Source organism: Sciurus carolinensis, chromosome X, assembly GCF_902686445.1.
Source record: "Sciurus carolinensis chromosome X, mSciCar1.2, whole genome shotgun sequence".
Lineage (NCBI taxonomy): Eukaryota > Metazoa > Chordata > Mammalia > Rodentia > Sciuridae > Sciurus > Sciurus carolinensis.
In genome coordinates, this window is record NC_062232.1 from 30,879,861 (window position 1) to 30,893,521 (window position 13,661).

Below are 13,661 nucleotides of genomic sequence, written 5' to 3' on the forward strand. Positions count from 1 at the left end.
ATCGTGACAATTAATACCTCTGACGGAAAAAAAATGCTTCCAAACAAAACTGGCCTTTTAAGTAAGTGAAGTAGCTGCTCTCCCTACAAAGTGCCAGAAACTTTTCTGAGTCACTTATTCTTTTGTGTTTTGAACAAAATCTCTATCAAAATACAACCCCCCCTGAAAGAGGTGACCTCTTTAACTTTCAAGAGTCAACACTTTGGGAAATTATTTTAGAAGAGCTGAAGACAAGAAAAGCAACTAGTTTGTGTAATTGTTGGTTTTCTGTCTTTCCCACAGAACTGTAAGCTCCAAGGGATCTAGGATCAAGCCTGTGTTACTCGTACATCTACTTCCAGGTTCCAGGCCACATAGGAGACCCTCAATAATGCCTGTGGAAGGAAAATAGAAGGGAACAAAGAAAAGAAGGGAAGGAGAAAACCAAGGACACAGCAGAATGAACAAAAGCCTAATTAAATTCTCACTCAGCATTTGTCCTTGTATTAACCAGTTAATGGCCTCAGGATGTTTACTGGCCTCTTACTATATATGCAGGGGACAGGGGAGATCTCATTCCCTTGTCTTCACCAGATGTGGTTCTTTTTCACTCCTGTATACTCCAAAAACAAAACAAACAAAAGCGACAAAGACAAGAATAAGTTTCCACATGGGGCATTTTACCTTTTAACATGATGTACTCGGACCCACCAGTCTTTGAAATTGAAACATTCAGAATGAGAACTCCATAGTGGTCAAGATGAAAAACAGGCTTAGGGGAGGGCTCCCAGTTCCCTCCCAACCCTGCCGTGCTTTAGTTCAGAGGCTTCTCAAACTTTAAAGTGCATGCCAATCACCTACAGATCTTGCTAAATATTCAGATTTTGATTCAATAGGTCTGGGGTGAAGCCTGGGGTGCTGCGTTTTTAATATGCTCCCAGGTGATGCTGATGCCTCTGACCTGAGGAGCACACTTTTGAGTATACAAGGGACTCTGAGGTCGTCGCCTCCGCTGCCAGGTGTGCTAATGCCAGTCTCAGCGTTCCGGATCGGTGTCCCGCACGTCCCTGGTCTTCCGCCGGGAGGGGAGGAGCCGAGGGCGGAGCGGGAGGAGTGGCGCGGGCCCCGCGTGGGTCCTGGCAGAGATCACCTCGGCCCCTTGGAGAGGCGGCCGAGCTGCGGCGGCGTAGGAGGGGGCGGGTTCGGCGAGGGCGCGGCCTCTGGGAGGGGGGCGCACGACGCGCATCCCCCGCGCTCGCCCGGGCCACTCGGGAGCCTCGCGGCAGCCCGGTGCCCCACTTGGCCATCCGCTCCGTGCTTCTTCTTTGCGCCCGCCTCCTCTTGTCACCTCCCGTCTCACCCTTCTCGCTTCGTCCCCGCCGCATACATCGACATCCGAGTACCTCAGAGAGCCGGAGGTGGTGCGCGGGGCTGCAGGGCGCGCCCTCAAGCGGTCCCCAGCTCGACATTGGGGGGCACGGGCAACAGCATGGACACCAAGCGCTGCTTCGCAAACCGCTTCGATGACTACCAGGGCAGCCTGCTGGCGGGCCAGTGCGAGGAGGCGGTGGCGCCCTTGGTCACCGCCACCATCGAGCGCATCCTCCAGGAGCTGCCCCCACTTGGGGGCGGCGCTGAGGCCCGGGGGGCGACGGCCGGGGCCAGCGTCTGCCAGGGTGGGCTGTACAGCGGCGTGGCCGGGGTGGCCTACATGCTCTACCACGTCTCCCAGAGCCCCCTCTTCGCCGCGGCCCGGGAGCGCTACTTGCGCTCCGCCAAGCGCCTCATAGACGCGTGCGCCCGCGCCGAGGAGTGGGGCGAGCAGGACGCCGACACCCGCGCCGCCTTCCTACTCGGGGGCGCGGGCGTGTACGCTGTGGCCACGCTGGTGTACCACGCCCTGGGCCGGTCCGACTACGTGCAACCGCTGGGCAAGTTCCGGGCTCTGTGCGCCGTCTGCGCGCCCGTCTCCTTCCTGGAGTGCGGCTCCGACGAGCTGTTCGTGGGCCGCGCGGGCTACCTGTGTGCCGCGCTGGTGCTCAAGCAGAAACTCGCCCAGGAGGTAAGAGGCAGCCCCGGCCGCGGGAGGGCGCTCGCCACCCGCCCGGCCCTGCCCCGCCGCGCTTCCCGGGACTCCCTGACCCTCGCAGCACCGCCTCCGGTTGTTCCCCTCCATTTCTCTTTGTTACTCTTTGTCTGGCGCTTTCATTTTTTCCGCCACTTGAGATTTCTCTTCTGCTTTTGTCAGTCTTTCCCCCTCTCGTTTGTGGAGATTCCAGGTCTTTGCGCTTTGCTCTTATTTTAAGCTGAACGTGGCTTCGCCCCAGGCGCCTCTTTGCCCAACAGCTTCCTGAAGGCTGACAGTGGCCCTTTTAAGTGAGATTTTTAAAACTCAAAATAGAAGGGATTTCCTTTCCTTTGACCCTACCTTCAAGAGCTGAGGCCCCCTCGAATGTTAGAGTATTGCACAAGTAGTGGAAGGAATAGGGGCCCCATGCGGAGGCGGGTTATTTCAGGACCCCTGGGTGTGTGACGAAGAATAAATGGCCAGCTGTAGGTCTGCTGTGCTTACTATGTTGCTTAATAGAATTCAGTACATCCCATGGCTCTCATTAGACGCATATTTGATGGGAGAATCCTCCCTTTAAATACATAAACGTAGGTAAAAATGTACCCCACCGTGGTTAAGTGTACATTTTTTTTTTTCATTTTAAAATGTGTACTCAGGATGATCAAGTCCACAGCTTTCTTGACAGGGCAGCTTTTCTTGATGAATAGCTGTTCAGTGACTCCTGAAAGGGAATTGGGGAATTTGTGTGTGTGTGTGTGTGTGTGTGTGTGTGTGTGGTGTGTATGGATATATACATATGATTTCACTTTGAATACAGAATGTGGTATTGGAAGAGAATGTGCCAATTCCTGTGGGGTAGAGGGGGGGTGGAAACTAAAAGATCATAGTAACTAAAACTGAAAGAGAGGCACTTTCATTCATAATTCACCCAAGCCACGTACTGTTCTAGGAAGGAAGTGACACATTTTACTTGACTTTATTTGGGTGAGAAAGGCGTTTGAAGAAAAATTAAAAGTATACAGTGTGTTTTAAAAGTGTAATTAACTTAGATAACCTCTACAGAAGCAGACTTGATTTTTTTTTTATTTATAGCAGTGGAGGTTGATTCAAGTGAGAATAAAAAGATTACTAAAGAATGTGCAGTGTGCTAGCAGGGCAGCAAAGGTCTGTGTGACAAAGTTGTCTTGAAATAGTTCACTCTGCTTCTGAGTCACTGTTATCTGCTAGCAGTTTCCCAAGGGCCCTTCCAGTTGTATAAAACCCTTTACAAGGCCACAGAGCTATTTACATATCATTTGCATTGCATTTGCATCTGCTTCTCAGACCTTGCAGTCTGGTGGCAGGCGATTTTCAAATTCTTTTCCAGTTGTTTTTCTTAAGCTTGCTTCTTTCCCTTCCCATGCCTTGGGTCCTTTTCTCCAGAATGGACTGACAGATTGGAAGACCCTTCAAGTCGCATGTGCAAGCAGACCAGAAGAACTCTGCCCCCAAACTGGTGGTCCAAAGCCAATCTGCAACGCTGATCCACAAAGACGTTTATTAAGACCTTTCTTCTGCCCTCCTGCCAAACCAGATATGTCTTTTTGTACTAAACAAGTTGAGGTGCTTTGGCTTCTGCTCCCAAGAGACAGAACAAGCTCTGAAGATTAAAAAATAACAATAAAAACCCGGTTCTTAATCTGTTAGATCAGCTAGTTCCAGTAGGCTCAGCTTCAGCAATCCAGAAATTCAGTCTTGAAAAGTGTAGGGCAGGGGCTAATCATGCTGCCCTCATCCCCAAGTCCTGACCAGTACATGGCTTTGCCTTTGTGGATCAGTGGATGATCCATAAACCTTGATAAAATTGAATTTCCAACTTGTGTGTCATTTCTTTATAAATAATCTGTCATTATATCCCAAGTTTCCTTTCTTCTGATGTCATTTTTATCCACCTTCATCTGGAAGTTCCCTTGGTTATCACCCTAGTTTAGATCCTCCTCATACACTTGACACGTTTGCCATGTAATAAATAGTGAAACGAATGACTCACTATATACTGGGATTAGTGTATTGTACTCTCACTAAGCCATTCCATCTAACTTTAAGAAAGCAATTCTCTTAAAAACACTTTTCATTATGTCATTTCCCTGTTCGACAGTCTGCAGAGCCTCCTTATTACCTTTTCTCCAATGGCTTCTCGTCTCAAAGTTAAAGCTACAATACTTAAAATGGCTGACAAGGCCCACAGGATCCAGCCCCCTGCATACCTACTTTACTTCTTGCTCACTCTTCTTCATCCACACTGGCTTCTTGCTGTTTTAGGCATTCTCCTGTCTCAGGGTGTTTGTATTCTCTGTTCTCTCTGCTTGGAACTCTTCCCCTAGATATTTTTATAGCTGGCTCTGTGACCTTGTATAGGTCTTTACCTCCTCAGTGAGGCCTTTCCTGTGTGCCCTATTTAAAATTGCAACCCACCCCTTGGCTTTGCCCCCTTTTTCTGTTTTTTTTTTTTTTTTAAACTCTATTTATTTATTTATGTTAGTAGGCAAGCACTCTACCAACTGAACTATATCCCCAGTCCTGGACAAATAATTTAACATCCTTGAGCCTCAGTTTCCTCACTTGTAAATGTGTTAGTATTTCTTCTTTGAATTATTTTGCCCTTTATTCATTCATTCAGTGAATTTTAGGTTTCCCTGTTCTGCCAGGTACCTTACTAAATACTGGGATTTTGTAGTGAACAACAACAAAATAATAATTTGGTTATGATGAGTGATCTGAAGGTAGTAAACAGGATCTAACTGGGGGCAGGTGGGAGAGGTAGGGCTGCTGCTTGGGATGGGTTGGGAGGAAGGCGTCTCTAGAAGGGATGTCATGGCTCATCACTAGAGCATGAGAATGAAGTGGCTATCCTAAGAGCAGGCATTCTAGGCAGAGGGGAGAGCAAGGACAAAGCCCCCAAGGTGGGAAATGGCTTGGACATTTCAAAGAAATAGTAAAAGGCTAGCATGAACGAAACAGAGAGTGGGAGACAGGAGTTCAGAACCACAGAAGGAGATGGAAACTGGCTAAGATCAGATCCTGCAGGGCCAGGTCAATCAAAGTCAGGAGTCTCATGTTTCACTGAGGGAATATATTGATCTGGTTTACCTTTCAAAAAGATCACCCTGGTTTTCTATTTGGAGAGTGGATTGACAATATTAAGAATGATGAGAGACTGGGGTGTAGCTCAGTGGCAGACTGTGTACATTAGTGTGCACAAGGCCCTGGGTTCAATTTCCTGCTTCTCTCTCTCTCTCTCACACACACACACACCCTGATCATAAGGGGAACTGGTTATGTGGGTGTAAACCTCTTGTGCTAAAGATTCCTTTGTCCCTTTGTCAGTCGTTGAAACCTGCAGGACCTCTTAGAATAACATTTTTTTTTTTTTTTTGGGTGCTGGGGATCGAACCCAGGGTGTTGTGCTTACAAGGCAAGCACTCTACTGACTGGGCTATCTCCCCAGCCCCAGAATAACATTTTTAAATGCATAAAGTAAAACACATAGTGTTACAAAGGAAGGTTATATTGCAATTCAATTACCTAAATATATTACAAATGTGTGCTGCAGTAGTATGCCTGCTTTTTTATTAACACATTAAATAAGATTTTGCAGAGAGCCTAATGATTATGGTACTTTTGAGACAGTGATGAGGGTCAGTGATATTTTGAGATATCTTCAACACCTACAGTGTGATATGCATATATCTGTGATTCCTTTTTTTTTTTTTAAATTTTTGTTAGTTGTAGATGGACGTAATACCTTTATTTTATTTGTTTGTTTTTATGTGGTGCTGAGGCTCAAACCCAGTGCCTCACACGTGCTAGGCAAGCACTGAACTTGGCAACTACTAAGCTCTACCACTGAACTGTAACCCCAGCCCCTGTCTATGATTTCTATAATTGACAAAGTCATAAGTACTACTGGTGGTTGTGGTCTACATTTGTAATAAAGGGACATGCTTAGTTGTTTCCATAAGGTGAAAACCATAGATGTGATTCTATTTTCCCAGCCAAGAGGGACTGATTTAGAAGTTGTGACCAACGCTAGATAAAATCCCTAGCATAATACTTGGCACATAGTAGCTGCTTAATGAAGTCAGTGTTAGCCCTTTTCACTCCTAGTAACAGAACATCAAGGTAATTCTGAACATCAGATAGAAAATGATACTCGACACAAGATTATCTATCTTCCTGCTGTGATTTTAAAAATCACAGAGTTGTTAATTGGGTCCTCAGTGCATTTCTAAGGCAGGTGGTGAGCAGCTGTATAAGTGAGGATGCTTTCAGTGGAAGATAACAGAATGTCTAATAAAAAGTGATTAAAACCAGATGTGGTGGCACATGCTGAGGAAGGAGGATCACTTGAGCCCAGGAGTTTGAGGCCAGCCTGGGCAACGTAGCGCGACCCCCTTGCCAAAGCAATCAAAAAATGACTGAAATAATGGGAACATTTATTATTTCCCTTAACAAGGAGTGTACAGTGAGGGGATTCCAGGATTGGTTCAGCATCTCAGGAGAGGTATCAGAACCCACACCCTTTCCAGATACTTTCCCTGCCATTCTAATATGGGAGCTGGATCAGCCTCAGTATTCAAGATGGTTACTACCATTTCAAGCATCATGTTCTTATATGACTGAAGTACAAAAGGAAGGTCTGAGGTTTTATTTTTTTTTTCCAGCTTCTCTTTTTATCATATAGAATGCTATATCCTAGAAAAATGTCCCTTCTGACTGATTGCTTAGCACTTGGTCCCTGGCCAATCCTAGTTTCAGGGAAGCCTGGGAAGGATAGTGTTTTTCATTTCTAACCTTTAGAATTGGACACAGATTCTGACAAGAAAGAAGGGAGAGAGAAATGACTGTTGGGAGGTTACCAAAGTGTCTGCTCTTTGGCGTCCCTTGGCAAGATCTGTCTGTGACCTTCCACCTCCTTTATCCATTCACTTGTCCTCCCATTGGTGTTTCCTTTTCCAGGTCACCTCCATGTCCCATGAGCAAACCGCAGGGTGTTTTGTTTATACTGCCAACTAGTTGTCAATCAAATACAAGCTAAGATATCAATTTTATTAAAATCTAAGCTAGTAAATATTGGAATATATTTCATGGTAGCAACTGTTTGCATTTTCATGGTTTTTCTTCAAAATTATTACTGTCATACTTACCAGATAAACTCAAAAGATAGAAAATGAGCCTTCTTTGAGCTAACAGTTACTTTTTGTTCTTTTTAAAGAAATAGTGTATTTTTAATCCACTTGCACAAAGGACCATATTATATGTGTACTCCACAGTTTGCTTTCTTGCTTAATATACCTTGGACATCTTTGCACATTTTGCATAGAGAGATGTCTCTTTCTTTATCCTACTTGCACTGAATGACTATAACATGATTTAACCTTTATCAATGACCATTTAGGTTGATTCAAGTTTTATTTTCTTTTTTTGCTATCACAAATAATGCCATAAAGAATACAATCACAATACGTATAATACACACACACACACACACACACACACATATATATATACAATGCATATACATAATATGTACGTATATACATATGTCTTTCTATATATTATCTTTGCCTACTTTTGCAAGTTCATGTGCAGGATAAAATTTTAAAGACACAATGCAGGGTCAAAGTTTACCCATATTTTTTCATTTGATAGAGATTTTCAGATTGCTTTCCAAAAATGTTACATCAATTTCTAGTCCATTCACAAGAGTTTGGGAATTCCTATATTCTAATATTCTTTTCTTTTCTCTCCTTCTCTCGCTCATAGTACTGGGGTTTGAACTCAGGGTCTTGCACTTGCTAGACAAGAGGTCTACCACTGAGCTATAACCCCAGCCCCTAACATTCTTTTCAACAGTGGGTTCTGTCATACTTAAGTGTATGTCTAAATGATAAGTAGAAAAAGAGGATGGAGGTTTCTAGGGTATGAAATGAGTTCCCTTACTGTTCATTTTGATTCTTATCAAACAAATTTGCAAGCCGGGCATAGTGGCACACACCTGAAATCCCAGCAGCTAGGGAGACTGAGGAAGAAAGATCGAAAATTTGAGGCCAACCTCAGCATCTTAGTGAGGCCCTCAGCAATTTAGTAAGACCTTGTCTCCAAAATAAAAAAGAAATAAAACAAAAGAGGTCTGGGGATATAGCCCAGTGGTCAAGTGTCCCTGGGTTCAATGTGTGATACCAAAAAAATGCATTTGCAGGATTTCACTTAGTTTTTAGATTTGAGCAGTCCTGGTTTGTTTGTTTTACTTTTGGGGGAGTACTAGGGATAGAACTCAGGGGCACTCAACCACTGATCCACATCCCCAGCCCTATTTTGTATTTTATTTAGAGACAGGGTCTCACTGAGTTACTTAGGGCCTCGCTTTTGCTGAGGCTGGCTTTGAATTCACCATCCTCCTGCCTCAGCCTCGAGCTGTTGGGATTATAGGCGTGTGCCACCGTGCCCAGCTTGAGCAGTCCCCAGTTTTTAAGTAGGCGTGTGTTGCACACTACCTACTTAAATCCTGAAGTTTGGCTTGAAATGACAGCAGGCTTGGGGAACCTGGAATTTTATAGACTTGGTCCAGTTCCTCATTGCCTGATTATAGACCTGCCAGAGAGTGGGACACAACTATAGGCCACAGCTTGGGTCCTTTGTCACTTATGACCCAGAGTCCTATGAATGCTAAAAGGATATAATAGGAACTAACAGTGATTGATCATTATTTCCACTCACTGTTGTAAGCACTTCACATGTATTATGTCACTTTTTTCATGTACTTAAGTGTAACTTTATTTTGTTTATTTTTGAAAGATAAATAATAATTGTATATATTTATGGGGTACGATGTGATGTTTTAATACATGTATGCATTGGGGAATGACCAAATTAGGTGAATTATGTTCATCACCTCTTGTGCTTACTTTTTTATGGGGAGAACAATCAGCCCACTTTTAGCAATTTTGGAATATACAATACATTACTATTAACCGTAGTCACCTTGCTGTAGACTAGATTACCAGAATGTATTCATCTTGACTGATTTATTTCTCCTCCCCTCTCCCCATCTTTAGTAACCACCATTCTACTTCTGTAAGTTTAACTTTTTTTGCATTCTGCATTTATGTAGGTTAATACTACCAATAACCTTATAACATAGGCACCATTACTATCTTCATAATACCCAGTGAGGAAACTGAGGCACAGGGAGGTTGAGAAATTAGTTCCAGATCCCATAGCTGCTCAGTGGCAGAGATGGGGTTCTGTCACCTAATCTGTACTTGCATTTGGTGTTCCTCACACTTGAACATGCATGTGAGCCCTGGGGATCTTGCTCAAAATCAGGTTTGGGTTCAGCAGGTCTAGGGTGAGGCCCCAAATTCTGTATCTCTAGCAAGCTTCCAGGTGATGCTGCTGCTGGTCCATTGAGTAGACTTGAGTACAAAAGTTCTAAATTGCTATTTTTCTCAGTTTTATGAGATTTCTCATCAAAGTTTGACCAATCCTCCACACTTCACCATTTTCATTTTGTCCTTGTATTATGAATGATTTCTTTACCAACTGCCAGAATATCAGCTTTCCAATTCGTAGTTTATCCTGAAGGAAAGACTCACTACCTGGCATATCTCCTGGCAAGTTTAGGGATTCTGTTAACATGTTGAATGAATGAGTGGATGCATGGATTTCTTTTTCTTACTAAATGTAATCTTGCAATGTACACAGGAGGTTTTTAGAATTTCTTTAAAGGCCCAAATCAAAACCAGCTATATTCCAACTTTTTTTTAAGTACTGAGGATTGAACCCAGAGACACTTAATCACTGAGCCACTTCCCCAGCCCTTTTAATATTTTTTATATAGAGACAGGGTTTCACTAAGAGCTTGGGCCTTGCTAAGTTGCTGAGGCTGGCTTTGAACTCAAGATACTCCTGCTCAACCTCCTGAGCTGCTGGAATTACAGGGCCTGCACCACTGCATCCAGTACATTCCAGCATTTTAAAACTATTTCATGATAATACAGGAGACACTTTAGTACATCATTCCCTGATCAAATAGAAAGCTTAAGCTTGATACTACTCCCATTTTAGAATCAATTAATTTTACCTGTATCACACAAAGTAGTGTTTCTCCCCAACTCTAAATTAATTTAGATTGATAATGATCAGACATTTTCCTTTTTATTTTAAAATCTTTTCGGATATAGTGATTTAATAGACATACTCAAAATACTCTACTTAGCTTTAGATATAAGTTATTTATACCTTTTTATCTATTAATGTATATATTACACTAAAATCCCAACATATTATTTATTTATATTGGAATTATTTGAAGAGAGCATAGTTCATAATTTTTTTGTTACTGAATAAATAAATTGGGGAAATAAGCACAGTAAAAATTCTTTTAAATGTCCTGGATTATTTTACCAATGACTTTAACTGCTGTGTTCTATAAGAAGGTTGTTTTAGTGGAATTTTATTATATTTATTGACCTCTGAATATGAAAATGATAAGTTGTATTAATTTCTTGTTAACTTCTTGGCTAATTTCATTTTTGCTGGTTAATTTAATGAGTGACATTTATTATGTGGCTGGCTGCTACACAATACCCAGTAGATTTCTTTCAAGTGACAGGGAGGTCCTTTCATATTCCTGCATGGAGTGGAGATGGTCTCATGGTAAACCAACCCAACAGTCTCAAATGTGTCCAAGTAAGTGTTTCTCTTCATGATTCAATTTCACAATTTGATCTCTGACCTACAGTCTTTAATTAAGTACAATGCCTTGGATGTTCAACTTGTCTTGTAAAAACATGTCTCATGCATTATTTATATACATCTAAGTACCACTTATCTCTTCCTAATTATTTTCTTTATGGATTTCGTTACTAGGGAAACCTACCAAGTTAACAGACCTCTTATTCTTGGGGGTACTAGCCACTTGAACAAACTCAATTTTCAAGAAATCATTTAATCCGTTCTTTCTTTTTGCGAGCTGAACAAAGGAGTGTTTTGTTAAAGATCAGACTTCCCTTTCTGAATGACTTTAACCATTCAACAACTCAGACAAATGAATGACTGACACATTGAAGTGTGAGTATTGCTATCTGGGCCATAAAGAAGCTGTTTCCCAGATGAAAGAGAAAGTCTTACAGACTTCACTGGTGAGAACATCATCTAAATGAGAGGTGACAAAACAAATATTGACCACAGCATTAATGTGCAGTTAGATGTTACTGTGCCCTTCTGCTGGCTCAGGTTGCTTTGCATGGAATGGATTCCCCGTGCTCAGTGATGTGTTGAAATCTGGTGTCCATGGCAACCAAAGCATCACCCATCTCAAAGCAAGCACTGTGAAGACCAACTGAATCTCCACTCACACAATGACTTTAGGAAGGAGCCACATTCTTAACAGACTTTACAGATATCCAAGCAGAAGAGATCCAATGCCCAGCCAGACAGGAAGTATTGTCTTCATGCACATTTCAGCAATGCAATTTTGCTTTTCAATCTGGTTTATTCTTTCCTTGTCAGGCAAAAAGAGTTGCACACATATTACAAATTGCAACAATTGAAATAGGTTGGGAGTCTCAACAAAGGCATTAAAACAGGATGGTTCAATAAATCACACCTGTATATATAATAATAATGTACTAATTAAAATGATAGTAATAATGAGATCAGGGAAATCAGAGTAGAGCAAGATCAGGGAGAGGGAGGAAGGAAAGAAAGGAAAAATACTGGGGAATGAGATTGATCAAATTTTGTTATATGCATGTACGAATATGATAATGAATCTCACTATTATGTATAGTTATAAAGCACCAATCCAACAAAATAAAACAGGGCGGTTAAGAACAGATCTTTTAGGTTTGAGTAGCCTTGGGATGGAATCCTGGCACTAGCTTAGTAGCTGGTTGACCTTAGGCAAGTTACTTAGTATCTCTGAGGCTTAATTTTCTCACCTGCAAAATGCAGTCCAGTAGCACCTACCTCTTAGGTGACTATGAAGAGCCACTGAGAATGTGCATGTGCTGTACTTAGCCGTGGGTCCCTTAGGCATCCAGAAAGGATTCTTTATGTCAGTCTTTATTATTATGAGTATTATCATTAATGTGAAGTGAAACCCTGCATTGACTAAAGAGCATAGGTATGTTTTTTGGACATTCAGCCAGTCTGTCTAATATTCCCTGTGGTGCTTTTCATAGCTGCTTATGTCCCTATTGTATCAGCAGAGCTTTGAGATGTTCACACAGAGGCCACGAAGGACTGGAGGGAAATATCTTCTGCCCTGCCATGCAGGAGATTAAGCTGAGCCACTCACACAGATTATGTGTCAAAGCAAATTGAGCGGTTTGGTATCACCCCTGAAACACAAACCTATGTGAGTTGCTCTCTGCACTTCTTCCAAGGAATGGGCTCCTCTTTTCTCTTTAAAAAACTTTAGACTCTTTGCAGACTTAATGTAGGAACTGGCTTTCCTATGTCTCTGATTTATACTCCTCAGAGTAAATGATCTGATTGGTTTAAATCTACTGTAAATTGCTATGCAGAAGATGTTGGAATGTTTATTTCTTGCTCTGTCCTCCCTCCTTTATTTTTATGGAGTCAAACTTATTCTTGCTCTGAAGTTCTCCTCTTTGCTTCTAAATATCATTTGCTTGCATGACATGAACTCAGAATTTCAGAGAAACATCAGTAGTTGTGTCTCTGTTGAAGTGACAACTTGAAATGAGTCTTCCTCCACAAGTGTTCCAGATCATGTACATTTGGTAGCTTGTTTCAGAAAAGGATTATTACAATTAATGAATCTTTCAAGTGTTTCTTCAACTTCTGGGGACAGAAATTATTTTGTCTTGTATTAATGTACTTTCCTCTTTGTACTTGAAAGCTGTGTGGTAAAGGCTCACTGTAAATTTTACAAACTTAAATCTGCATTTTGCTCTTTAGCACCTAGATCTTATTATATTCATTTATAACATCTTGTTTTTAATATTAACAACTATACTACTCCAATAGTCAGTAATTGTTGTTTTTCTCCTATCTATAATCAATGAGGTATCATATATATTTATTAGTTCTGCTTATGATCTTCAATACCACACCAAGTAGGTCTACATTTTGGCCTTAATTGCCATGTTGGTCTGTTTTATTTTTCTCTAAGAGAGGCTAGTGCTTCTCCCACTTGAGCATGCATTAGAATCTCTGGAGTACTTATTAAATAAGTACATAGGACTTGGCTCTACCCTCAATGTTTCTGACTCAGTAGGTCTATATTTGAGCCTGAAAACTTGATCTCTTAAGTTTTCAGTACTCCTGCTGCTGGTCTAGGGAATGCACTTTGAGAACTTCTCCCTTAGCCTATACCCTTACGTTCAGCCAAACATTTCTGAAATATTGGAACTATATGAAGGCATATTTTGGTAGCACGACAAACTTATTTTCATCACCAGAAAATAATTCTAAGGATAGGACTGACTATATGGCAGGCACTATGATAAGTATATTTTTCTATTACAGATGAAAAAATTATAACATAGTAAGGTTCAGTAAGTTTTACCATCATCAATAGCTAGTAAAGTAGTTGAAC

At 41.9% G+C, this 13,661-nt stretch overlaps 1 protein-coding gene across 1 annotated transcript in view; it reads left to right on the forward strand.

Annotated features, from left to right (window-relative positions):
* The first annotated feature begins 1,180 nt into the window (after nt 1-1,180).
* Lancl3 (LanC like family member 3) overlaps nt 1,181-13,661 on the forward strand; it is a 98,832-nt gene continuing 86,351 nt past the window's right edge. Inside the window, exon 1 of the mRNA XM_047536171.1 lies at nt 1,181-2,041. Within this exon, the coding sequence (XP_047392127.1) occupies nt 1,469-2,041 (573 nt within the window). The 5' untranslated portion in view covers nt 1,181-1,468. The remainder of the gene's footprint in view (nt 2,042-13,661) is intronic.